At 51.3% G+C, this 25156-nt stretch overlaps 10 protein-coding genes across 11 annotated transcripts; 4 read left to right on the top strand and 6 right to left on the bottom strand.

Annotated features, from left to right (window-relative positions):
• Positions 1–74: 74 nt before the first annotated feature.
• Positions 75–1999, bottom strand: PV05_04740 (uncharacterized protein; the record flags this gene model as incomplete). Its single annotated transcript, XM_013461172.1, has 8 exons — positions 75–185; positions 242–331; positions 384–489; positions 554–671; positions 726–879; positions 935–1149; positions 1211–1359; positions 1431–1999. 8 exons carry the CDS (start codon positions 1997–1999, stop codon positions 75–77), a joined length of 1512 nt encoding a protein of 503 aa, XP_013316626.1.
• Positions 2000–3070: 1071 nt separating this feature from the next.
• PV05_04739 (60S ribosomal protein L7) lies at positions 3071–4851 on the bottom strand. Its single transcript, XM_013461171.1, has 4 exons — positions 4777–4851; positions 4201–4312; positions 3863–4029; positions 3071–3809 (listed from the first exon to the last, which is right to left on the bottom strand). Exons 1-4 carry the CDS (start codon positions 4797–4799, stop codon positions 3350–3352), a joined length of 762 nt encoding a protein of 253 aa, XP_013316625.1. The 5' UTR covers positions 4800–4851; the 3' UTR covers positions 3071–3349.
• Positions 4852–5050: 199 nt separating this feature from the next.
• PV05_04738 (uncharacterized protein) lies at positions 5051–7337 on the top strand. The gene has a single exon (XM_013461170.1). The coding sequence runs from the start codon at positions 5071–5073 to the stop codon at positions 5836–5838; it is 768 nt and encodes a 255-aa protein (XP_013316624.1). The 5' UTR covers positions 5051–5070; the 3' UTR covers positions 5839–7337.
• On the bottom strand, positions 5889–9914 carry PV05_04737 (uncharacterized protein). Its single transcript, XM_013461169.1, has one exon. The coding sequence runs from the start codon at positions 9552–9554 to the stop codon at positions 5955–5957; it is 3600 nt and encodes a 1199-aa protein (XP_013316623.1). The 5' UTR covers positions 9555–9914; the 3' UTR covers positions 5889–5954.
• A 331-nt stretch (positions 9915–10245) lies between these two features.
• On the top strand, positions 10246–13918 carry PV05_04736 (uncharacterized protein). The gene is made up of 2 exons (XM_013461168.1): positions 10246–12551; positions 12598–13918. Exons 1-2 carry the CDS (start codon positions 10877–10879, stop codon positions 13362–13364), a joined length of 2442 nt encoding a protein of 813 aa, XP_013316622.1. The 5' UTR covers positions 10246–10876; the 3' UTR covers positions 13365–13918.
• Positions 13919–14152: 234 nt separating this feature from the next.
• PV05_04735 (eukaryotic translation initiation factor 3 subunit C) lies at positions 14153–17056 on the top strand. Its single transcript, XM_013461167.1, has 2 exons — positions 14153–14568; positions 14618–17056. The coding sequence occupies exons 1-2, from the start codon at positions 14214–14216 to the stop codon at positions 16861–16863; spliced, it is 2601 nt and encodes an 866-aa protein (XP_013316621.1). The 5' UTR covers positions 14153–14213; the 3' UTR covers positions 16864–17056.
• A 1171-nt stretch (positions 17057–18227) lies between these two features.
• PV05_04734 (uncharacterized protein) lies at positions 18228–19436 on the bottom strand (the record flags this gene model as incomplete). Its single annotated transcript, XM_013461166.1, has 3 exons — positions 18228–18795; positions 18852–18987; positions 19035–19436. Coding segments are annotated over 3 exons (1106 nt in total), but the record flags the coding sequence as incomplete, so codon positions are not given.
• Positions 19437–20910: 1474 nt separating this feature from the next.
• Positions 20911–23397, top strand: PV05_04733. 2 transcript variants are annotated; one of them, XM_013461164.1, is made up of 7 exons: positions 20911–21255; positions 21309–21412; positions 21471–21576; positions 21669–22022; positions 22083–22200; positions 22302–22969; positions 23078–23397. In XM_013461164.1, exons 1-7 carry the CDS (start codon positions 20992–20994, stop codon positions 23225–23227), a joined length of 1764 nt encoding a protein of 587 aa, XP_013316618.1. In that variant the 5' UTR covers positions 20911–20991; the 3' UTR covers positions 23228–23397. The 2 variants fall into 2 exon arrangements, with proteins under 2 accessions (XP_013316618.1, XP_013316619.1); XM_013461165.1 differs by having other exon boundaries at positions 22302–23397.
• Positions 23398–23713: 316 nt separating this feature from the next.
• PV05_04732 (uncharacterized protein) lies at positions 23714–24208 on the bottom strand (the record flags this gene model as incomplete). The annotated part of the gene is made up of 1 exon (XM_013461163.1): positions 23714–24208. One exon carries the CDS (start codon positions 24206–24208, stop codon positions 23714–23716), a length of 495 nt encoding a protein of 164 aa, XP_013316617.1.
• Positions 24209–24388: 180 nt separating this feature from the next.
• Positions 24389–25003, bottom strand: PV05_04731 (uncharacterized protein; the record flags this gene model as incomplete). The annotated part of the gene is made up of 3 exons (XM_013461162.1): positions 24389–24484; positions 24538–24761; positions 24823–25003. The coding sequence occupies 3 exons, from the start codon at positions 25001–25003 to the stop codon at positions 24389–24391; spliced, it is 501 nt and encodes a 166-aa protein (XP_013316616.1).
• Positions 25004–25156: the final 153 nt, after the last annotated feature.

Genomic DNA, 25156 nt, shown 5'->3' with positions numbered 1-25156 from the left:
ATGTCGTTTGCTGTCCTTCCTATAAAGTGTATCTCAATCCCCCAATACCCACAATGACTAGCTCCAGGCGAAATTCACGAAACCACCTTGTCTGTTCGTCTGGTTATGTACACTTCAAACTCGTCCTGCCAAACAAACCATCCACCCCGAACTTTCCACTCCTGGTTTGGTCGCACGAATGACAACTGTGTTTCGGAATCAGCCAGTAGCGACCACGAGGTACCTTGAAGAGGAGACTTACTTTATAATGTCTCAGCAGTTGAGGGACCACCTTGCATATTTCGAGCATCGAAATATTTTTGCCGACACAAGATCGTTTTCCATGACCGAACTGCGACTTGATTCAGCTGCAATGCTCTACTCACGAACATGTGTGATCTCACCGTGAGGTTTGCCCTTTCCATAGCGACAAGTTGCTCCTCCGACGCTTCGAGCCATCGCTCGGGTCTGAACGCGTCCGCGTCCGCTCCGTATACGCCTTTATCTCGCCTATGGTCAAGCCGAAGCAGTGAGCATGTCAACTTGGTATGTCAGCTTGGGGCCTGATACTTACGCTGTGACCCAAGGATTCATTCCAACGATAGTGCCTCCAGGTAAGTAGTGTCCTCCCAGCACAACCCCATCCTTCGGTACGCATCTTTCGATGATCAAGCCGACCACTGGATGCATGCCTGCGATGAGCCGCCCTTTAGTCGGTGGAAACATGCTCCCATGCGAGAACTTACGAAGCGCTTCCTTGATGCATGCCTGAAGATACGGCAACTTGTTGGACTCCCGCCAAGTGACAAAGTCGCTGAGCTGGCCATCTTTGTCTGCTTGGTCGAGCTCCTCGACCACCTTCTCTATGCATCCCGGTGTCTTCAGGACGTAGTAGAAGATCTGGCGTTCGTCAGCAGCAGGCCGTATGACGATCGGTGGTACTCGGATCCCTTACCGCCCGTAATGCAATCCCAGTTGTATCGCTGCCTGCAGCGACATTGTCTCCATTGTAGATCACGATCATCCGGTCCGTAACAATGTGAGGGTATTTGCGCTGCGCCTCAAGGCATCTTGTCAAGAAATCGCGCTTGCGACCGGCCCCATGATCCTTCATCGCAGCTCGTTCTTCCATCCTGTCCAACGTAAAGGTCACGATCGGGTGGGTCGGAACTATTTTGAGAAAGAGAGAATTCTTGGTCAAAACCTTGTCGATGAATGGGATTTGTCCTACCTAAACAGCCAGTAGGGATCAGCTCAACGATCGAGTCAGGGGATGCTCGGGCATTGTTGCGTACACATGCAGCGTATGATATCTTGGTCCTGATGTCTGTCATAATTCCTTGCACATCGGTGCCTGTCTCTAAGAACCCCAGTTTCTGGCTGAACAAAATCTCGCCACTGTCGCACATACCGTCAATGCTGCCTGCAGCTGGAGGTACTCGAGCACTTACATAACATCGAAGGCATACATCTGCAACCAAACACCAAAGTCGAAGGAGTCTCCAGAGATTGCGAAGTCATCCAACTTGGACATCAACAGTGACGTTGTCGAGTCTACTAGCGGCTCAAACTCAACGATGGTCGACATGCTGTACGCGGTCGCAATCGGCTTCTTGATTGACGCATGACAATTCTCGTCAAGCGCAGTAAACAGACTTGGAGTGTACTTGCCATACAAAGGCATCATAGATAGCGTATAGTACTGGCTCTTGGTGAAGTCTGTATGGGCTCCATAAATCGTTGGTATCAATCTTGTATCCGAGATTGAAATAGTTCGTGGTCCTATGCGGACAAATTGCGAATTCGTCTTTCGATGCAGCCGTATATGGGTATTGTGTGCAGTTGAGAACGTGGTGTTGAAAAAGCGCCACAAGTCGGTGAAGCCGGCGAGAAAGGGACCAGGAATGGAGTTGAGCCTCCTGCCGTATTTGTTAAAGAGTAGCCTCGCTAGGAGGAGGACAGAGATGAGCGGTGCCCAACTGCTCCGGAGATAGAATAGTATTTCTTCAAGAACTTTCATGTTGGAGCTCTATACCACATCTGCGCTTGGAGGCTGGAGTACCGCCCTCTTCGAAGGCTGCCTCTTATAGACCGAGAGCTGGCAGATGGCGGATACATGTCATGAGACGTATATTCTCCGAATGCATGCAGACTATGCGTATTCAAGTGAGCGTGGCAGGAGAGTAAGTATTCATTCATTCGCCCCTTTGTCCAATCCCATCACCATGTCGTTTGTACAACCTGCCAACTCCTGGAGGGGTTGTCAGGAGCAAGGGTGATGCCTTGGGAAAACGCGGCATTGTGAGCTGGCCCCAACGTTCGCATAGCGGTGTACACAAAGCCTCCATGGTAGGCAACCATTCAGAAGGGAGAAATGTTGACGCCTTGGGTTGGCGAACATCACAAGGCACCTCGAGTCCATGCAAGGAGAGATGGTTGCCCGCACGCGTACCAATCATAGCTAGATGTCCGTCTCAGCAGGTCGAGGGAGACCCTCCCAAATTCCTTCTTCCTTGCGAGCGGCTGAGATCAAAAGTCGGCACCAGAATACTCAGGCTGTGCTGGACTCGACGTTTGACTTACCTTTGTCCTTCCAGTGACGACGACTATGAAACCTTGAGCTACTGGACCATTTGAGTTGTTTCGCAACCCATGCCAGAGGAAGATTTTTTTATCGATATGGCTGAAACGTGAGAGCGTAAGGCGTTTTTGCTCGCACATGTCGACCCGTCGAAGGGCAAGGATACGGGCAGGGTGTGGTGGTGTCAACCCATTATCGAAGCCATCCGTGGTGGCTTCAACTTGACATCTCACCCATGGACGGCTGAAAAGCAATGTCATGTTCCGATTCGGTCGGCAAAAACATCACGATGAGCAGAAGAGGAAACTCCAGATCGTCATCTTAGTCGCCTTTCTTGGACAATGGAGATTAATGGTGTGGGCAGGTCGGATATATCGAGACATGTCATGCACGATGTCGTTGTGTACTAAACCAGCTGCCTTTCAGGATCTCTAGGTGGGTAGGACAACCGGTTTTGTTCCTGACGAGATCCAATATCCGAGAACCATTTCATACATTGTAGCACCTTGGCGGGCACATGATAGAAAGGAAATCGAAGGACACTTAGGCCCAGCTATATACATAGTACAACACCGAGAAGGGGCTGGTATTCGAAAAGATGATTTCATCTAATGACTGGGTGCAGATTCACTTTTCATTCGATTGATTGAGCACAACTAGCGCCTATTCCCATGTTTGCACCTTGCAAACTATCCATGCTATGGACAGTCTTGCATGCCACTGTACGTAAAAAGGCAACGCCCCATCATTCATCAGATCTGTCTAGCCATCCATAGCCATTCACAGATTCTAGTTCATCTGTCTGATGAGAGCATTGATGTTCTCCTCTCGGTTACCAAGGTCACCACCCTCGATGTAGTGCTTGAATTTTCTGGCACGGAAACCACCGTTGGGGTTGGACAGCTTGAAGGGCCACAAGAAGTTGCTTGCCTGCTTGAAGTTGGGTCCGACAGTGAAGATCTCGTGGATCAAGTCTTCCATGCAGACGATGCCATACTTGCCCAGGTTGTCCTCGATGAGCTGATTGTCGGTAAGGGCAATTCGCTGCTTGTCAATCTTTCCGTATCCACGCTTGTAGATGAGCTCTCGGACGGTCTTGAGGTTGGGGTAGCCATAGGCAATGTATGGGTTGACAATGGTGAGCATCTCTTGGGTGGCCTTGGTCAACCGGATGAAAACACCGTTGTTGATCTGGAGAAGTCGGAGGAGTTGGAGGATCTTGCGAGGCTTGGGGGCGATCTTGTTGATACTGTCTTACGTTAGCTTGTGCAATTATGAGCAGCAAGACAAAGCATTGCTTACCCCTTGATTCTCATAACGAAGACAAGCTTGGGCTGCTCATCAATGAAGAAGCTGCCCTTTTGCTTGCTCAGGCGAGCAAGTCTGACCTTCTCGCGCTCCGCATCGCGATACTCCTTGACGTATGACTCGGCACGCTTGAAGATAACGCCACGCTTTTCCTTGTTGGCCTGTACAGAACAGTCAGCTTCTTGCCTAACATGTGTTATAGATGTCGTTGGACAAGGACATGCTCAGCCCCGAAAGATGGTTAACAAAGGGACAGCATCGGCCGTAGCCTAGTCGCCGAATGGTATTTATCATCACCGAAAGAGATTTTGTGCTGGATGGGGTGTACCGACCTTCTTCCTCTTCTCGATTTCAGCGCTGCGCTGTTCTCGAGCCTTCTCCTGGCTCTTTCTCTTCTTCAACAGAGTCTCAGGAACGAGGACCTGGTCTTGTGTTGGAACAGTTCTGTGGTAGGAGGCGCATCAGTTATAGTCCGCGAGGTGAAAATCGCCGAGTCGGAACTGCAGCTATGGCGCGGCATTCTCAGACTGGTGCTAGGCATAACTCGACGAAATGAATTTGATCGGTGAGAAGGTGGAAAGGTGCAAGCAATTAAGCTGACCTAAACCGCCTTGGACTCTCAACCGACAAGACCCCGACCGAAGTCAGGAAATTTCGACTCTCCGGCAGCTTCTCGAATCCTGAGGACGAGGGAAGCATGCCGAACGAGCTCAATGAATTTGGAGAAAGAGAATACGACTTCTCTAGTCTCAAAGCCCCAGGCCCATCTACTAAAAGTGTATTTTTCACCTTCTTCGATAGGAGCCATTAGGATGATCGAGCTGGCGCAACGTGGGCATACCAGCGAGGAGGGAGCGGACCATATCTGAAGACTCCGACAGTCAGCGAGAAGAAGAGAGGGTACTTACGACTTGACAACTGGCTTCGTCATTTTGTCGGTTGGCGCTGAGACGGATGGGTGTTGTCGAAAGATGAGGGCTGGCGGAGGACAGGAAATTCAAGAACTGCGCTTCTCGAATTGTCAAACTTGCACTTTCCGTCAATGTGGGCTAAATCTAAAAGGGTAAGGCGCATGATATCGGTCTTGGCAATCTTGTTGAGCTGCTGACGTAATCAAGTTTCTCGGACGCCCTTCCAGGTAGAAACCATCTATTCTTTAAGGCATCGCGATATCTCAACCATCCTGCATCGACATCATCTCCATGTCAAGTAGAAGAGGCGTAGGCCTAGGTGCCTTCACTAACAAACATGCGACTGCTCAGTCATATGCTGCGCATGGCTCCAACCTCAAGTCGGCGAATGCTGCCTCATTACAGACGCAATTAGAAGTCTTCCAGTCTCTCCTGCACAACTTCGCTCTTGAACATGCTGCGACCATCAAATCCAACCCGACATTCCGTGCCGAATTCGCACGAATGTGTAACGCTATAGGAGTCGATCCACTAGCCGGCAGCAATATCAAAGGGAAGAAAGCCGACTCGTTGTGGGCAAAAGTGCTGGGTCACGACGTCAATGACTTCTATTTCTCGGTAGCTGTCCGAGTGGTTGAGTTATGTCGATCCACAAGGGCTGAGAACGGAGGCTTACTTGGTTTGAAAGAATGTTGTGAGAGCGTCGCCAAGGGAAGGGCAATTGGTGGTGGCCTGCAAGTTTCAGAGGACGATATCGAGCAGGCAGTAAAGTCTCTCGAGCCTCTCGGATCAGGATTTCAGATTCTCACCATTGCGAACAAACGATTCGTCCGATCTGTTCCTAAGGAGTTCAACAACGATCAATCTACCGTCCTTGAAGTTCTACAGCTCCTTGGTAATGTTACCGCGTCGTTGCTGACCCTAAATCTGGGTTGGGAGCCAGCACGCGCGGAAACGGTGATTCAAGATCTGCTTGCCGACTCTTTGGTATGGGTCGACTATCAATGTGGGGAGCCCGAATACTGGTCACCTCAGGGCTTAATCGACGAGAACGAATAATCACGGCGAAGAGGGAAAACATCTGGACAGATCAAAAGCGACTGGGTATACGGACGGATCTGCGTGTTGAGATGGCCCATTCGCGGGCAAGCACCTTAATCTGAGTGACCTGATCTCTATTTCTTGTACTCATCCTTCAAAACCCATCGGCCTCTGCCACGACTACCCTTCTCGAGTCTTGCGATCAACTTGAGCGTCTCCTTGAACTCCGCGGTAGCCTGCGGTGTCGTACAGAGCCGGTTAAAGTGATCGATCAGCATTTGAGTGTACACGCTCCCACCGTGGCTCGACAGGTAATCACGAATGAGCTTGCCAAAGTCCTTGCCTTGGGGCAGAGCTGGTGTACCGGATCTGGATGCTGAGGTTGCCGACCCGGATGATCTTGCTGGACTTGACGTTCTCGGCGTGCCGTCACGGCTCGATGCCATACCTGCCTGCCGCTGCTGCAAGCCAGCGAGAAGACTTGATGACTGCATGCCTGCGCCTCTACCTCGCGAGTTTGAGCTGAAAGCCCGTAGAGCAGTTGTCTCTTGTGGCCGACCCGCGACACCAAATTGTCCAGTCCACGTTGGAGTTCCGATCGGGACGGTCCGAGCAAGCTCACCAGCACGTCTGAGCTCTTTGGCGGCTTCCGCAGCTACTCTACGAGCTTCTTGCTCTATCAGGACCGGATCTGCTGCAATCTTCTTTCCAGGCTTCGAACCATCGATGATTGTATCATGCTCAACGGCAGAGTGGATACCGGAACGTACGAAAATACCTTCCATCATCCTGGCTTCGGAGTTGTTCGCTCCCTCATTGAGGGCTTTCTCTTCTTCCGCGACTTCACCGGCATATTGCTCCACGGAGGATATGCCCGGTAACGCCTCGATTTTGGTGTCGCTGGGTGTGGGGTCTGGTTGGTTTTCGCCGTCGGGTGCCGCATCCTTAGTGTCGGCCGTCTTGGAATTGTATTTCACTTGCGCATCCTTGAAAAGTGCGCTTGTCTCGGTGGGCTCCCCTTCATTTCCTAAGGTAAATAGATCGTGAAGGTCATTCAGATGGAAAGTCTGCCGCTGCTTCGGGTCCTTCAATATCTTGTTGGTCAGAAATTGCTTGAAGATCTGTCGATGGTAGATCTTCTCTTCTATTGTGCCGGCAGTCATCAGGCGATAGATTGTCACTTCCCGCTTCTGGCCCAGCCGCCAGGCTCTCTCGCGGGCTTGAAGATCTGTTGACGGATTCCAATCTGGGTCATATATGATAACCCGGTCAGCGCCGGTCAAGTTGATGCCAAGCCCGCCGACTTTGGTGGTCAAAAGGAAGACGTGCAAGTCAGGATCGGTGTTGAACTCATCGACCATACTTTGCCGAAACTGAATTGGAGTATTACCGTCCATGCGCCTATACTTGAAGCCCGCAAGAGATTTGACATATTTCTCCAATATATCAAGCATGATTCTATGCTGAGCGAACAGAAGTGTCTTGTGGCCAGTTTCTTTCCATAACTCGAGGAGCGAACCAACAACTTGCATCTTGCCTGATTTGGCAGGGTTGCCATAATCGTAGCTAGGTTTGATAGACAGATGCTTGTGGTCTGTCAGATCAGGGTGATTGCAAATCTTTCGGAGGATATCAACCCCATAAAGCACTTGTCTTCTGCCATTCATGATGGCGTCCATGTCACCAGAGCTGATGAAACGTTTGTACTCGGCACGCTGCAAGGGGGTCAATTTGCAGAACAGGACCTGCTCGCTCTTCTTGGGCAGGTCTGAAGCCACGTCAATTTTGAAACGCTGCAGCAGGTATGGGCTGATGGCATCCTTGAGGGTCTCTGCGCATTTAAAAGCGGTCTGCACTTGTAGATTCGAAGCATTCGCATATCCACCTTGGCGAATCGGGATTTCGAACTGGTTTCTGAAATTGACCAACGTCCCTAGACGCATGGGGAAGACAAAATCGAACAAGGACCAGAGTTCGACCAGGTTATTTTGCATTGGCGTGCCTGAGAGGATGATTCGATTTGGTGTCCGTAGTTCCTTACAATAGATGGTGATTGCAGTGTTGGGATTTCTGATTTTGTGGCCTTCGTCAAGGATGGCATACTGCCAATCAACCGGGATGAGAAGTGGCGCATAAGTCTGTAGCCCAGAGTAAGTCGTCACAAGCACGCCGCCTTCGTCCAAAATAGGGTTCAGCACTTTGCGTGCGGCCTTTTGAGCAGACGTCAACGGCTCACGGCTTCGAGTCGGGTCCCATTCCATGTCGAGCAATCGATCTTCCTTGGTAGACTCGTTCCGTAGGTTGACCATACCACTACCAGAAGAATGTAAGATAGCGACGCGAAAAGGAGGCCACCATCTGTGAAACTCATTCACCCATTGCTTCATGACAGTAGCTGGACAAACCACAATGATGGGCTTATCCAGCTTCTTGCTGTATTGAAGGCCTGCCAAAAAGGCGATCATCTGGATAGTCTTGCCTAGGCCCATTTCATCACCGATTATGCCTCCAACCTGTTGAGTGTACAGCTCGTGTAGCCATTGCACTCCTGTCTTTTGGTAGTCGAAGAGGCTGGGAAAGATGTCTCCAGGAAGCCTGTAACCGTTATCGTAGATGGTGTCGGCTATCTCAGGGTGCGGAAGATGTGCCTCCTCTTCGACGATAGTGTCGTCAGCTGCTTCCAGGTCCTCTTGTTCTTGGATCTGTAGAACGCGATTCCTGGCACGTCGCCGCCTGATTGCCCACTTTTTCACGCGTGATTGGTAAACTGCTTGATTTCCGTCATCTATGCCACGAAAGTCTTCTACCTCATCATCTGCCCCAGCGGTCCTCTTTCGGCTTGCTCGCCGCTTCTTGCCAGTAGTAGTAGGCATGCCTTCATCCTCTGCATCTTCGTCAAGAGATTCGGAAGAAGCGACCTCGTCTTGCAATGAGCTTTCATCGTAGGAGTCGTCATCGTCCTTCCCTCCGGACTTCTTCGTAAGGCGTCTTCGCTTCCAGGGCTGTTCAGACTCAACCTCTTCTTCAGCGCTGGAATCCTTAAAGTTTGACGCAAAGCCGGGCTGCCTCAGGTGACGATGGGACATGAGCTTGCGACTAGCCCCATCGGGTGTAATCTCGTCAAGGTCTGGTTCTTCCTCGGCATCCAAAAGCGCTCCTTGAAGAGTTGCTGACGATTCGCCATGGGTGGAGAGGCCAAACTTGGAGAACGGGGTGATCTTTCCTGTCCTGATCAAGAAGTCCCGTTGCGTCTCATTTGGCAGACGACCTGTGGCAGAGGTATCATGCTGCTCGTCCGCGCCAGCCTGTGTCTCGCGCTCGCGCATTCTCTCCTCAATATCGGCAATATCATTGTCCAAGTCTTGAATTTGACCTTGCATGCGTTCGACATCCTGCCGGAGTTTTGTGCGGCGAGTTGTACCAATGGGCTGGCTAATATCATCCCAAGTCTTTCGGATTTGATTCTGTAGCTTTTCCTTCTGTGATCTGGACTTGTCGAGCCGCTGTTGGTCACGCTGGTTTGCTTGATCGAACAAAAGCCTATCAGCCTCGCGACCAATGTTTCGCTCAAGGTCATCCTGGTCGCGAACCTGAGCATCCAGACTCCGAAGGCGAAGCGTTTCGGCAGATTCGCTGCCGGCAGTGTGCCCGTTGACAGTAGCACTAGATCCAGGTTGATCGGCCTCCATGAATGCGGAGTCTCCGTCTCTGTTTTGTTCTTCTGTAGAATCCATGGTTGCTTAAAGTCGAGGCCGAGGGTCGAGATATGTCGTCATCACTGCTCTGTGTAACTACTGGCCGATCTTCACAACACTGAGTGGTTCAATCGGCAGTCAAGAATGAAATGGGTGATTCTGAAAGTCAGACCAGTGAAGAATTGTAGTTGTAGAAATGACAGAGGTGTCTGATATCATGAACTGTGGCGACTTGATGACTTTTGTGAGGCGAAACAAAAGTATTAGTGAGAAGACCGAGTCAACTCTATTCCCAGTTGATCAAGGTATTCTGGTCGCAGTAGTCCTGTAATCGCTCAGTACTCTGCGTCTGGCACATTCGGGCCAGGTAAAGTTTATGTAGAGAGCCACCGATTGAGGCTTTTCTTCATTTATCAATCCCGTCGATCGAGCGAGCGCCAGTCACCATTTGTCTAGGCTGCAACACAATGACATGAATGAGCTTGTACTTCGCCGTAGAAATCGGTGGGCTGCGGTGGCTACGGCAAAAGTGATTGGCACCTAATGGAAGGGAAATGACGATGCTTGGGGCTTGAAATTGGCCAGTCAGAGTGCCCATAGCACTACCCTGCCGCAGCCCAATTCCTTTCATTCACCACTAACTTTAGCCGCTGCGTTTGCGGCTGGCCGCCCTGGGCATTTTGGGTGCGATTACAGCAAAGCACCAAGCAACCATACAACGAGGACAGCCATCCGATCGGACAAAGCCAGCCGATTCTTCTCTTCACCAGAACAGCATTTTCTCATTTGTACGCTGACTAGGTATAAGATTGGTGCTTCATTTCTCTCTGTCAAGGTCTCTGTTTACATGGTCTTTGGTTTGAAGCATCAACCGCCAGCTCTTCCTACGTCTCCACCGCTGATTGCACTGTCCACTACTGAACCACAATCATCCTCTGCCACGAAACCCAACTTAACTGCGCCCTAAACCCTCAGCCTCCTTTCAACTTATGAGAGCTCGCACAAAGGCCAATTTGGTTCATCATGGCTTTCTGTTGAGCCTTTGATCCTCACTGACCATGCGTCGACTCTCACCACGAATCTCTCAGTCTCGTTCGACTGCGCTTACGCAACCCGTCAACCACCCCTCTCTCCCACACCAAAAGCGGTCACTTCGATCCTGATCTACACACCTCATTCTGCCTCCCGGTTGCGAATCACGACTGCTGGTCAGCTGCTTTACCTCGCTGGTGCGATTTCCTATGCTCCAGCAGCATTCTGCGCCTCAATTTCAGCCCTGACGCGGTGCCACCTATTCACAGAGAGCGTAGTCAAGCTTGAAGATTGTGGTTTCCAAGAGTAGCAGATCTAGCTGAGCAGCGATGTCACTTAACAACACACCTGCGACTCACTCGCAGCAGTACGAGCACAATGGTGAAGTCGACGTCCCCATGGAAGACGCGGATCCTTACAATCGAGCGAAATACCCTCCTCGTCCCGCTCATCAACACAGACTATCTGCGCAATACCTCCCCGAGATATCTTCGGCGGCTCAGCGGTACTCCCCCATGAATGCTCAACCTACGGGAGCTGCATACCCGGCGAGCCCCAAAATGCAGAACACTAGCAATTTCTCCTACCTCAATCAACCGCAGCCTTCGCGACAGTCTCCGACACGCCAGGGAAGCTATAACTCAGATCCTTATGCTGAGCCTCCTACGCCTACCAGATATTCATCCAACTATTCGTCTGGGCTGCCAAATTCTGACCTGAGCCCCGAGTCCTACTATCCTCTCAATGCAAGTGCCACGCGCCCCGCCCCTCCCTCGAGACAGCCTTCGCAGGGCCCTGGGCCAGTTCCCAGGTTCAGAAAAGTCAAGACAATGCAGGATATCACACCGAGAGTCAACGCGCAGCCACCCTATCGTAGGGCAAATCCAGAGGGAGGATTCATCAGTCCGCTGCAGGCCCTCACCACATATCTGCCATCCACGTACAGGATCTGCAATCCCAATTTTAAATACGAGTCCTCAAGAAATCCTAGGCGGGTCTTAACAAAACCGAGCAAAGGCACCAAGAATGATGGCTACGATAACGACGATAGCGACTACATCCTCTACGTCAACGATATCCTGGGAAGCGAAGAGGCGGGCCATAAGAATCGCTACCTGATTCTGGATGTGCTAGGGCAGGGAACGTTTGGCCAGGTAGTCAAATGTCAGAACCTGAGAACGCAAGAAGTGGTGGCGGTCAAAGTCATCAAGAACCGGACAGCTTATTTCAACCAGAGCATGATGGAAGTTTCGGTCCTGGATTTGCTAAACCAGAAACTTGACAAGAACGACGATCACCACCTTTTACGCCTAAAAGACACGTTCATCCATCGACAGCATTTGTGCCTCGTGTTCGAGCTGCTCAGCGTCAATTTGTACGAATTGATCAAGCAGAACCAATTTCGAGGTCTCAGCACGACACTGGTTCGTGTCTTCGCGCAACAATTGCTGAACGGGCTTACTTTGTTGAACAAGGCGCGCCTCATACATTGTGATCTGAAACCAGAAAACATCCTCCTCAAGAATCTCGAAAGCCCGATCATCAAGATCATCGACTTTGGATCGGCGTGTGATGAAAGACAGACAGTCTACACATACATCCAATCTCGATTCTATCGTTCACCAGAAGTGTTATTGGGATTGCCCTACTCCTGTGCCATTGACATGTGGTCTCTTGGGTGTATTGTTGTTGAGCTGTTTCTGGGACTGCCGCTTTTCCCAGGGTCATCTGAATACAATCAAGTGTCACGAATTGTCGAAATGCTAGGCATGCCCCCAACGTGGATGTTGGAGATGGGAAAGCAGTCTGGGGAATTTTTCGAGAAGACCACGGATGAATTCGGCCGTCGTACGTATCGGCTAAAGAGCATGGAACAGTATTCCCGTGAGCACAACGTCAAGGAACAACCAAGCAAAAAGTACTTCCAGGCCACGACACTACCTGAGATCATTCGCAGCTATTCAATGCCTAGGAAGAATATGAAGCCAGCTGAAATTGAGAGAGGTAAGTGTGTGAACCGAGCCCTAGGATTAGCACTGACGTGCAATAGAAATGAACAACCGCGTTGCTTTCATTGACTTTGTCCGAGGTCTTCTGAACATCAATCCACTGGAACGGTGGTCGCCCCAACAAGCGAAGCTGCATCCTTTTATCACTCAACAGAAGTTCACTCAGCCATTTGTCCCGCCCATGAACTTGAAATCTCCATCGAGCAAAACTCCTGCGCCAGGCGTGCAGCAGCAACAGCAGGCTGAAGCTCTAAGCAAACAAAGAGCTGCTCAAGCAGCACAAGCTCAGGCCCACGCTCAAGCTGCACAGGCACAAGTCCAGGCCCAAACTGTGGCCCAATCCGCGTATGCCATGCAAATGAGCCCATATCCTCAAACACAGCCTCCACCCATGTACAATGCTATGTACCCTGCTCATCAGCAAGGCGCTCCACCCCCATATCCAACGCACACGACAAATTACGCACCTCAAATGGGTATGATGCCGCAGCAAAACCCACAGATGAATCCTAGCCATTACAACCACCAACAGAGCTTGTATGCACAGGCTACGCAAAGAGCAGGCCGACAGCGTGCTTCGACTATGGATCAACAACAAGCAGGGATCCCACCCACCATTCAGCGAGTGGCTAGCCATCTCGACCCAAATCAGCCCATCAGACTCCAGCCAAGTCCGGCTTATTACCCACCGCCAGCTGATGGTTATGTTGATTCTCCATCGACCGCTCGGAGACGCGGCAGTCGCAACCAAAGAAATCGTGATTTCATCCGCACTCTGGAAGACGGCGCCATGAATCAATGGCATTGAAATGGGAAGAATTAGGTTGGCGCTGAGCCATGTTCTCAATCCCAACGGCGGGGCCTTGCCCGTCCTATATTGACCAGAAGGGGCTTTGAAAGTGTATATGTGGCGCACGACTGCGAAGACTAAAATTGGTCACTCTTCAAGACTATGGTCCGGCTCGCAAGTTTCTGGCCGACTACACGGTGTGTCCCTCGCTAAGCCCGACCGAGGTGCATCTTAATGGAAGACAAGACTTCAACGACCATTTAGGTGGTTCTGTGATCAAGATCTAAGCTACGAAAAGCTACGAGCACAGTGATGATGAAATGAAAACGTGGCCTGCCCATAAGATTGGACTCTCGAATTTTTTTTTGAGGAAGCTACACCGTTATCTGTGGCGGTATTGGCAAGGAGGGAATGGCCTAGACGTCTGACAGTTATGTACAGAGGTCTGATTCAAACGATTGGGAGACATCGTGAGAGTGCGGAGGTCGCCATAGCATTTGAGGAATTTTGGGCCTTGTACCATAAACATATGCTTCTGTCACAACACGATCCGACACAATTGGGAAATCGTCCATCTAGTTGTGTAAGAGGTCAAGTTCCTCAAGCCGGAAATGCATTGATCGAGTGCGCTCCTTCGTAAGGTGAGGCCCCTGCTGCCTCGTAGTCGCTCGCTGAATCACAGCCTTTAACGGGGCTTCGAGTCATTGCAGATGTGTCACGTGATACTTTCTTGGCGAATGGCCGCGCACCAAGAAATCGCTTGCATGAAATGTAGGCACTTTGAACTTTTTATGAAGACTGCCCAACGACGAGTAATTCTCGCCTCAGACATCAATTCCGTTACATCCAACTAGCACAGTATTCAGGATGTCGTCACGATTTTTCCACGGGGGTGACTCCGACAGCGAGAGCAGTTCGTCCGAGGAGGAAGAACTCTACGGCGAACGAGCGGAAGAGTCCGAAGAGGAATCTGAGGAGGAAAGTGAAGAAGAAGAGGACGAGTCTGAGGATGAATCGTCCGAGGATGAAGGCCGTGGTATGGGCGCCAGTCGGTTCTTGAAACCATCAGGACCCGGTGGCGATGATTCAGATGAAAGCGAGGACGAAGACCGCGAGCGAGTGGTCAAGAGCGCGAAAGACAAGAGATTCGAAGAACTGGAGAGCACAATCAAAGCGATCGAGAATGCCGAAAAGATCAACGATTGGGCTGTGATCTCTACAGGTTTGTTATATACCATCCCATGCGCGAAACTTTCGCTGACTTGGGCTAGAATTCGACAAGATGAATCGCCAGGTCGTCAAAGTCATTCAGCAAGGCGCCTCTCCCAAGATCTACATCAAAATGATAGCCGATCTCGAAGACTTGATCAACGAGACCAACGACAAGCAGAAGTCCGGCGCCAAGAAAATGAATCCCATAAATGCCAAAGGCTTCAACGCGATGAAGCAGAAGATTCGGAAGAACAATAAGGACTATGTTACCGAGCTCGAGAAGTACCGGGCAAACAAGGACGAATTCATGGAGTCTGAAGATGAGGAGCCTCTGGAAGTCGAGCAGAAGACCCGCAAGAGCAAGGTCCAAAGACTCGATGCTCTTGAAGCCGCCATTGATGAAGAAGGCTTCGCCACCGTCGGCAGAGGTGGAAAGGCCCTTGTCTACACGCCTGAAAGCATTCTGAAGCATCTCAGAACCATTGTCGAGTCTCGCGGCAAGAAAAACACCGACAGGTCCGAACAGATCCGCATCATGGAGAGATTATTGGAGGTTGCCAACACACCTTACCAACGGATCCGAGTACTGTTGACAATCATCGCTACGAGATTCGATGTCACTACTACTTCGGTCCAGGCGTACATGTCACAAGAATCATGGCGAGCGGCCGAGCGAGAATTCTCTTCTCTGTTGCAGACACTCGAGGATGAGCCTCAATACATGGTGACGGAGGTGGCTGAAGAGTGGGAAGACGACGAAAAACAACCGGGCCCTGCTGCTGGTGAGATTTTCAAGATCCCCGGCAACATTGTGTCCCTCATGGAGCGACTGGACGATGAACTGACACGTTCCCTACAACAAACCGATCCTCATACTGCCGAGTACATCGAAAGACTAGGCGATGAACAACTCCTCTACACCGACATCGTGCGAAGCCTCATCTACATCGAAACAATCAATAAAAAGTTGGAGAAATCCGAAAATCGACAGGAAAACATCAACAGAACTATCATCAGACGGCTAGAACACATCTACTTCAAGCCCATCCAAGTGGTCAAGATCCTGGAGGAGAAGAGTTGGGCGGCTTTGCCACCAAGCCTAAACTCGGCTCTAACACCGCGCGGCGAGTTTACAGAGGTTGCGCCACTCGTTCAGACACTCTGCAACCATCTGTTCGAGAACAGTGAAGGCATCATTCGCGCACGGGCTATGCTCTGCGAGATTTATTTCCTCGCCTTACAGGACAACTACTATCGTGCCAGAGATCTCGCTCTCATGAGTCATCTGACCGAGAACATTTCCTCGTTTGATGTCAGCACACAAATTTTGTTCAACCGAACGCTCGTTCAGATCGGTCTCTGTGCGTTCCGAGCTGGACTCTGCTACGAGGCTCAGGGAGTCTTGCAGGAAATTTGTGGGTCCGGCCGTCAGAAAGAACTGCTCGCACAAGGTGTTATCATGCAGAGATATTCCACTGTTACCCCAGAGCAAGAACGACTCGAGCGACAGCGACAACTTCCTTTCCACATGCACATCAACCTCGAGTTGTTGGAGTGCGTTTACCTCACTTGCAGCATGCTTCTTGAAATTCCTCTCCTCGCTCAAACGGGATCTTCACCTGATATCCGGAAACGAGTCATCTCCAAGACTTTCCGGCGAATGCTCGAATACACCGAACGACAGGTTTTCCAAGGTCCGCCAGAAAACACTCGGGACCATGTAATGCAAGCAGCCAAGGCTCTTGCGCAAGGTGACTGGAAGAGATGTCAGGAGCTTATCAGCAAGATTGGCATCTGGGATCTTCTGGGCAGTGACAAGGACAAGATCAAGGAAATGCTGGCAGAGCAGATCCAAGAAGAAGGCCTGCGAACCTATCTCTTCACATACGCCCCGTACTATGACACTCTTTCCATCACCACTCTGTCAGGCATGTTCGAGCTCGACGCTAAGAAGATCGCGGCTGTTATCTCGAAGATGATCTCGCACGAAGAACTGGCGGCAGCGCTTGACCAGGTCAACGATGCTATCGTTTTCCGCAAGGGCGTGGAGCTGTCTCGCTTGCAAAGCCAGGTTATTACTCTATCGGAGAAGGCCATGGGTATCCTCGAATCGAACGAGAAGGTATTGGAGACCAGAACGGCAGGCATGGCAAACGCATTCCAACGCGACCAGGGACAGAGAGGCGGCCGTGGTGGTCGCCGTGGCGGGGCAAATCTGCCAGGTTTGGGTCGCGGGCAAGGCCAACGACGACCGGGCGGTCAGCAGTTCGGCGGCGGTGCGCTCGGCGGTGCGATCAAGGCTTAAGCTTAACGCATATGCTGACTGCGATTGTGGCATGGATTGGTCGCTGCACTTTTGACGACGGCGGTGTAAAATGCTCAGAGATTTCTCGATGTTGTACGAGGTGCAGTGGATAGCTTACGGCAGGGCGCTCGTAGCTGTCATTATGGCGAATCAGCCGAATAGAATTTGAAAGATGAACCCATGTGAATACTCGGCCCAAATCTTGACCTCTCCATCGTTTTCAGACGTAAGTCTTGCTTGTGCGACCTGAACGATGATCAAGCCATTCTTGAGCTCTAGCATTGCAGCCATGTGCCATCCTTTGGACAGGTTGACTATAGCCGTACGCTCTGGTAGGGGCCTATAGCTTGGCCTGTATTCCCAGTTCAAGATGTTTTAAAGGTCTGAAGGGCCCGATTTCGCACCGACCTACGCTATTGTCGGTGTAACTGTTCTCGCCGGGAGTGCTTATAAGGAACTTTAGACCAGAAGCTGCTGGCCTGGACATATAGACTATCAATGCAAGAGATAAAAAGGAGGAGAAGAGCAGGCGACGACCAGTCCAAACGGGGATCAGGAGGTTGAGAGCGATGCAAGAAAGAAGTTTCCGAACAGACCTTTGACCATGAGAACCGTGTCGATCTTGAAACCATCATCACCATTAAACTCTTAGAAATTATATCTTCGGGAACAGGTTTCCTGGCAAGTCGGGTAGCACGTATGAACTACCTTACAAAGGGAGGAAGATCAGTACAGAGCTTGGAGGTGCTGAATCGAGACTTGATCTACACACGGATGTATGGGTGTGATAATGATCGAAGTCGACATAGGACTACAGGAGTCCATGGAAGTGCCGCAGCTCTGTACCAGCAGTAGTTGAAATGTCCTCGATTGTAGACCTGAAGCACGTCCGCGTTCGTCCGTCGCTCCGGAAGGTGAAGCTGATATCGGAAAAGGGTCGTCTAGGTACCTTACATAGGAGCACACTCGGCAGTCTCACAACTCCAGGTGCCGGGAAATGTGCTGATTGCATCCCGCGTACACCTGTTCCATGATGTACAACCCAGGTGGCCTTACGTGCTGCACGCAGAGCTGCGAATTTTGCAGACTGGGCAACGCACGTCAGCGAAAAGGTCTCACAGCACCACTAGCAAGACTTAGTATGGTAAGGTACGTGTTCGGCAAAATCGGCCGACATGCAGAAACGATTCAACGGATGTTGGTAGGAGGCAAAGTCGCAGATTTCCGAAGGAGATACCTTTGTGAGGAAGTGACCCACAGCCTTGTCACGTGATGATAGAGCGACAAGGCTGTGACACGTACAGCATCTTTCATGACTGGCACATTCTATTTTCGTCGTATAAAGTTGACAGCAGCAGGCTTTGCTATAGCCGGGCTGTATCAGAGGCCCCTTCTTGGCTAGCAAAGCCCACCTCCTGCCACCTCTTCTCGACGTCCTCCTTAGGCTGGTACGATAGCAGCCACTCTCCAGCACCAAATTTTCTCCAGACCAAAGGATCTTCTCCTCGCTTCAGGTTGCCCCATTCGAGAGACTCGCCCCGTTGATCTTGCTCGTATAGTTTCGCGAACGCCTTCATCTTCTGATCTCGATCGATCTGTTCAGGACCATCATCGAAATGGTTTATATCCTGCTGTATATTCCCTTTCTCCACGATTGCATTGGTGCGTTTCATACGACAAGACTGGTAGACTTCCAGTGCCTTCCGCCGCTCTTTCATAGCTGATTTGGTGATTCCTGTCAGACAGTGACCAAGTACTGCTCCATCCTCGAACGACATTCCGGCTCCACTGGCGAGATATGGCAGTGTAGCATGAACAGAGTCACCAAGGAGCACCATGCATCCACTGGGGTGGATCCAAGACTCAATTGGATCCCAGATCGATAACCGCCATCGCAGTACAGACTTGCATTTCGACAGAAGCTTGCCGATCCTGTGGACTTGATTAGTACAGGCTTGACACAGATTCAGACCTGGTCGGGGAGTTACCTCGGATCCCAGTCTTTGAACAAATCCTGCATCTCGTCTACCTGTCCTGCTAACGTCGATGGGCCATCCTCTGGCATGTCATCTGGCACCAGAAGTACCATGTTCAAAAGTTTCCGTTGACGAAGTGCATATGTAACTGAGAATGTAAGCCTACCATCCTGAAGACACCTACAGCACACTTACCAATATGTGCACCAGGACCGTACCAATAAGTCACAGCTCGGTTTTCAACGATTGGCGTCAATTCAGGGTCTGCTCGAATTTCATCACCGTCTAACAAGAGTCGGTACGCCATATCTCCAGTACGACGAGGGTGATCTTGTTTTCCGAGGATGAAAGCTCGACACCGAGAGTGAAGTCCGTCTGCACCAACAACGAGATCTGCCTGCCATACCTTGCCACTTTTAGTAGTCACGAATGCCAGGTTATTGACGGTGTCAAATCGGACGTCAGTAACCAAGGAATTGACGTGTACTTCAGCACCAAGCTCAGTTGCTCGATCGAAGAGGGCTTTATGCAAGTCGGCGCGATGCATATCATAAAATGGTGATCCATATTCCTTCTCGGCGGAGATGAAATCCATTGAAGAGATGAGCTGTCCCTTCCAACCGAGAATGTCACATGAATCAGTCGTGCATATCCTGGATGGGTCGATCATGTCGAAAACGCCCCATGATCTCAGGACTCTGCTGCTGTTCGGAAGCACTTGGATCCCTGCTCCAACTTCTCCTATTTCCTGGGCGGATTCGAGGACGGTCACATTGTGTCCAGCAAGCCGCAAGGCTATGGCAGCACCAAGTCCTCCAAGTCCAGCTCCAACAATGAGAATCTTCACGGGTGTCAGATAGGCGACGGTAACGTATGGTATTTTGAGTACTCACATCTAGTCTCGACATAATGAGTTAAAAAGACAGATTCTGGAATTCGAGAAGATTGAATCTCAAAAATATCTGGGAAGAAGCCCCTTTGAACGGCGAAAGGACACTCATGTGCCGCAAAAAGGACGCTTGCAGATCCCGCTGCCTCCCAGCCTCTTTCCTTGCGATTGGACAGCTCAAAAACCGACGCTCGAGGCTCTGGATCTAGCCTCGCCCACGAAGCCGCACTGCATCTGCTCTTTCGGATTGTCACTCAAGTTGCGTGTCCAGGTTGACGAGGGTGAGGTCAGATAAGGGTGGGCATCGAAGGGTGGGGAGGTTCCCGCCTCACGGAACAGAAGTGGAGATTTATCCAGAAGACTGACAAGGCTGAACAGCCGACAATTATCTAAGCGACCATATTGTTCGGGCCAATTTTATCGATCTACGTTTCTGGCTATTGTTATGGTGAAAGAAGAAGAAGAACCCCAGCGGACATGAAAGAAAACACCCACCTTGATATTTGGTCATTCCCCTTTCTAGCGGTCCATATTCGACATATACCTGTCGGAGCGGCATGGACGGTCCCCGTCAGATAAGTAACCGTTTCGGACAAAACCGACAACCTCTGACGCGCTTGTCCGGCTCTGTTCGTCAAAGCGACGTGGATGTACGGAGTACCAGGCAGATTGTCGAATGCTGCGTGGTCTGTCGTACAAGAAAGTTCACCAATTGATGCCTGCATGGAAGCATTTCTGGCGGGCTGTACATTCACCATATGCTCCTGACGAAACTCGACTGCGATCGCTGTACGGAGTAGCTTACAGAACAGTTGGTGCAAGATCATTCGGCGACTGAACACCCTTTGGCTTCGCTAATCTGACATCCTGCCATGCTTGGGACTCGGCAGCTATGTTTATATGCCGGCAGCAGGAAGCCCTATTTTTGAGACCAGTCGAGCCTTGCTTAGCTCATCATAAAGTGCTGAGTGCCCACCAAGAATCCGGGGTTGCTTGCAAGGATGGGTATCTCAAAGAAAGAATGGGGACGGAGATGCCCATGCTACGCCTTCTGATCACTCTGACTACTGGGCCAATAAACAGCCCGAGTTCGGGGCTTATTGTCCTCTCCCGAGTCATCCAATGGACGATGGCACTTGATATCCGGGAAACGGCTCTCTGAGCCCGAGCTATCCAGTAAGAGCAGTGAAAGCCTTATCTTGTAGACGCTACCAGACACAGCATCAAGTCCAGATCACGAACAGCAGCTGATTTCTACCGCCCATGAGACATGTACGATCTCTTCCACACCACAGATCGACGACGTCTTCAGGAAGTGCATTGATCGACCGCTCATACATATATGGCCAATTCCCTGCAGTAGCCTTTCAGTCGAATACAAGTACAGGGCCCGCTACCGAGCTCGAGAGCACCATCAACTGGAGCCTGACTTCAACAATGTTCCAACCAATGTCGACGCCAGAAGCATGGAGCACCGCTTCTCGAGCGGTGCTGTATGTCTTGACTCTCAGTGCAATAACCTTTGCAGTAAACCACAACACCCTCCAGCGATATAAAGGAGAGGCTAACCAGGCCAACAGGCATACTATATCATCCCATATGTATCCAACAAGGGCAAGATGAATGACATTCCTGGGCCATTAGTAGCCAAATTCTCCAACCTCTGGAGTCTTTACTGGGCGAGGTAGGTCACAGCGATGACCAACACATTGAAGCCGGCGAAACCTGACTGGTGGTCAAAGACAGCATCAGCTATCGTGGGTCACGCATGACCTTCACAACAAATACGGAGATTTCGTGAGACTGGCACCAGATCATGTCAGCATCTCCCATCCGGACAGCATCAGGGTACGTTTTCCCATCCACAGTATCAATGACGTGCCATCCACGTTTGCTCCTCAACCAATTCAGGCGGTGAACTGACGCAAGCATGTCAATAGGATGTCATGGGCCACGGCAACGGTTTCACAAAATCAGAGTTCTACTATGCCTTTGACAACATCCAGTCCGGCATCTTCACGACCCGGGACCGAGCCGCACACAGCCGGAAGCGGAAATACGTCTCGCACATGTTCAGCCCCAAGGCCATGGTGGGCTTCGAACCATACATGACCAGTGCCATCGGAACGTTTGCCCAGCAGATGAACTCTTTGATTGACACAGGCCGCGCTGGTCGCTACACTGCTTTGGGGGCAGTCGATCCGGAGATCAGAGCGCGTCAAGGCAAAGGCGAAGCTGCTATCGACGTTGCTCAATGGTCAGCTTTCCTTGCATTCGATATCATCGGTGATTTGGTATGTTCTCCTACCCGTAGACGACCTCCACTGCTGTGCAGAGCACTGATATTGTCCAAGGCTTTCGGAGAACCATTTGGTTTCACTGCCCTCGGGCAGGACACCAACGGCGGTATCAAGAAGCTTCGCGATCGAGGGGAATGGTGCGCTACGATCGGCCAGATGCCTTGGATAAAAAGTCCGTCTTGACTCCTTGTCCCCTTCCTCGTCGTTTCCTCACACCCTCTTTCCCTGGACCTGTATTTTGAAGAATTACGGTACTAATGTACTTCCGCGCAGCATGGACACCATACTTCTTCTTCGACAGCTTCTTCACCAAAGGCCTGCAAGCGACCAAGGACCTGGCAGCCATCGGAATTGCGAAGGTCGAAAAGCGCAAGCTTGCCTCCCGCGACTCCTCTCGCCGCGATATCCTCTACTACCTCCTCTCCGCCAGGGACCCGGACACCGGCGGCGACCTGCCCGACCTCGAAATCAAAGCTGAAGCGCTCACCCAGCTTATCGCCGGCTCCGACACCACAGGAAACACCATCACGCACATGGTTGATATGCTGTGCCGTAATCCTGCCGCGCTGAAAACCCTCCAACAAGAGCTCGACGCCGCGTATCCCGACCCGGTCGAGCCTGGCTTCGTGGCCATGTTCGAAGATTGCAAAGACCTACCCTTTACCCAGGGCGTGATCAACGAGACCTTGCGCCTCAGGACGACTGTGTCCGTCGGCCTACCCCGCGTCGTGCCCAAGGGCGGCGCCATGGTGTGCGGACGCTTCTTTGAGGCTGGCACGGTCCTGTCGACGCCGACATACACGACACACAGGGACACGCGTGTCTGGGGACCGGACGCGTTGGAATTCAAGCCTGAAAGGTGGACTCGGCAGGGCAGTGGCGAGTTGGAGAAAGCTTTTCTGGGCTTCTCGTATGGGCCCAGGGCATGTATTGGGCGGAATGTGAGTTTTCTGGCCCCTCCCTGACCTTCGACCTTCCTGCTTCGCGTAAGAGCGGATGTCAAGTTCTTCGAGGTGAGTAAGTTTCGCTAACAAGTGTGGCACGTCCAGGTTGCTTATATGGAACTCAAAAAGACGGTGGCCACTTTGTTCCGGCTTTTCGAGTACAGGCTCGTCTACCCGGAGAAGGACTCGCATATACGCGAAGGTTTCCATTTGAAGTGTCAAGAATTGCCTGCCTTTGTGAAGAGGAGGGCATGAGTGCGGCGGCGACAATGGGCAGGTGGTCAAAGACTTACGATCCTAGGAATGCAGGACATGACGAGAAATTGATAAAGGAACCTACAGTCCATTATGAATCGGAATGCACTAGTTTCAGCTCGGTATCACGGCTTTCTAACACATCCCTGGCTGCGAACTGGGAACTGCGGTCTACTTTGGGATGACTCGCTGTTCGAGCTACATTTTCCATCCCCCGAAATTGTTTGTGAATCACCGCGAGGCAAGAAGTTCCAGGTAATCAGTTCCCTCCCTTCCCAATCTTTTGTGGGCTACGTCAAGCAAGAATGACCATACAAGTGTATCGGATTGGAGCGTAGCAATCATGCAGCTCATAGTTCGTCATGGCGGTTTAGTGAGAACGCGTGACAGCACCATCCTCGCCTTGTCGACACGTTCAGCTCCTCGACGCTCTTGCTCTCCGTTCAGCTCAATCGACGAGAACTTCGGCCATGTACGCTGCCCGACTTAAGCGTCTGGAATCTTCTTCATCCAGTCGATGACCAACTCCCGACATGCCATGGCGTCTTCGAGGCTGTCATGGCCCTTGCGGACATCCTTCTGCTGCACAGCAATACCCAGCTTCAGCTTGCACAAGTTTTGCAACGACCTGCCTCCCTCGGTTTCTATACCCGTATAAGACTCGAGAATGAAAGAGTCAATGACCCGTGTGTGGATCCATCTGAGCGCTTCAAAGTCGTTGCGCCCTCCATGAACCACGACAATCGTCCACGGCCGGATGTGCTTCCACAACATTTCACGAGCCATGTCTCGCCCATGGATGCAGGTACCGTTCTGAACGGCCACTTGCATGTCCGTCCAACTAACCCCCGAGTATCTGGTGTTGTAGTGCAACATGGGTACAGAGGGCTGGACGAGGTTGTCGAGAAGGACTGATCCCGTGAAGAAATCGACCGCGGAGAGGCGGATCAGTTCAGTTTCACCGGTGATCGAAACACCCATCTCGCAATCCAAGGCGATAGCATTGACCGGGGTCTGAGGAGGCTGAGTCTCGGGAGCAGGGCCATTTTGTCGCTTTTGCTGGTTCTGTTGCTTCGCCTTCTTGCCACGCCGTCGGCGCTGCAGTGGTGAGGTAGACTGACCCTGAGCAGGGTAGTCTGGGGTTGGATGATACTGCCAGTACTAGCGGGCTTTCGGGTCATTGAAAGGAGGTAGAGTATGTTCTTGTTCGATAACGCAGCCAGGCTGGGAGACATGTTTGCGACAGCAAGAGAAGATCTGCGAGGCCGTCAGCGTCTGGGAAGGGAGGGTAAAGGGGCTTCTGCAAGCACCTTGTACCTCACTCTGCCCGTGTGGTACCTGCATTTGGGGCGAGGCGGCGTGGCGGCAGATTTTAAATCCTGTGCAGTTGATTCTGTGCGCGGTTTTCCTCGTTTCTGGATGTCCTTGCTTCCTGGCGTATCAATCTTTCCATGATCTTCTTCATTGCGGTCGGTCGCGTTGAGCGTGATGTGGTTCAGTGGAGTGGACGCCCTAGGTCGACGCTTGACTCGAGCTGCCAGCGAGTCAGAGACTGAGTTGACATTTTGACGTTCTTGTTATTGGCAAATCCTCACCATTACAGTTTGCACATCTGGATTTTGCGTCGATTTGAGCGGGCGTGAGACAGTCGACAATGTAGCTTTCTTTCTCCAATTGTCCCTGGTTGTGGCATAGCAGAAGAAGCTTCTCAATATTCACTGGTGTCTCCTCAATCGTCGACCACCAGGTTTCATTCTTGACTGAGTCCCCCATCATGTGGTAATTCAGGAGAGGATGTTGGTCAGATCTTGGGGCTGGTCATCGAGGGTCAGGAGAGGGCAAGATGACGGTGTCTTGTTCACACAAAGGTCAGTTTGCGTCTGAACATCTGAGGAGGATGACTGCGATGAGACGTTAAAGCCGTGGGGG

This window comes from Exophiala xenobiotica (genome assembly GCF_000835505.1).
Source record: "Exophiala xenobiotica strain CBS 118157 unplaced genomic scaffold supercont1.3, whole genome shotgun sequence".
NCBI classification, from domain to species: Eukaryota; Fungi; Ascomycota; class Eurotiomycetes; order Chaetothyriales; family Herpotrichiellaceae; genus Exophiala; species Exophiala xenobiotica.
This window is presented reverse-complemented; position numbering and strand designations above follow the sequence as displayed.

What these genes read in the sequence shown, in the direction of transcription:
- PV05_04739 (XM_013461171.1), bottom strand. Translation starts at nt 4,799, where the DNA reads ATGACGAAGCCAGTTGTCAAGTC. An exon ending in ACGAAGCCAGTTGTCAAGTC is followed by an intron (nt 4,313 to 4,776) that starts GTAAGTACCCTC and finishes CTCCTACCACAG; the next exon opens with AACTGTTCCAACACAAGACC. An exon ending in TTCGTTATGAGAATCAAGGG is followed by an intron (nt 3,810 to 3,862) that starts GTAAGCAATGCT and finishes AACGTAAGACAG; the next exon opens with TATCAACAAGATCGCCCCCA.
- PV05_04738 (XM_013461170.1), top strand. Translation starts at nt 5,071, where the DNA reads ATGTCAAGTAGAAGAGGCGTAGGCCTAGGTGCCTTCACTAACAAACAT.
- PV05_04737 (XM_013461169.1), bottom strand. Translation starts at nt 9,554, where the DNA reads ATGGATTCTACAGAAGAACAAAACAGAGACGGAGACTCCGCATTCATG.
- PV05_04736 (XM_013461168.1), top strand. Translation starts at nt 10,877, where the DNA reads ATGTCACTTAACAACACACCTGCGACTCACTCGCAGCAGTACGAGCAC. An exon ending in GCCAGCTGAAATTGAGAGAG is followed by an intron (nt 12,552 to 12,597) that starts GTAAGTGTGTGA and finishes GACGTGCAATAG; the next exon opens with AAATGAACAACCGCGTTGCT.
- PV05_04735 (XM_013461167.1), top strand. Translation starts at nt 14,214, where the DNA reads ATGTCGTCACGATTTTTCCACGGGGGTGACTCCGACAGCGAGAGCAGT. An exon ending in TTGGGCTGTGATCTCTACAG is followed by an intron (nt 14,569 to 14,617) that starts GTTTGTTATATA and finishes GACTTGGGCTAG; the next exon opens with AATTCGACAAGATGAATCGC.
- PV05_04733 (XM_013461164.1), top strand. Translation starts at nt 20,992, where the DNA reads ATGAGACATGTACGATCTCTTCCACACCACAGATCGACGACGTCTTCA. An exon ending in CCAGATGCCTTGGATAAAAA is followed by an intron (nt 22,201 to 22,301) that starts GTCCGTCTTGAC and finishes ACTTCCGCGCAG; the next exon opens with CATGGACACCATACTTCTTC. An exon ending in GGGCATGTATTGGGCGGAAT is followed by an intron (nt 22,970 to 23,077) that starts GTGAGTTTTCTG and finishes TGGCACGTCCAG; the next exon opens with GTTGCTTATATGGAACTCAA.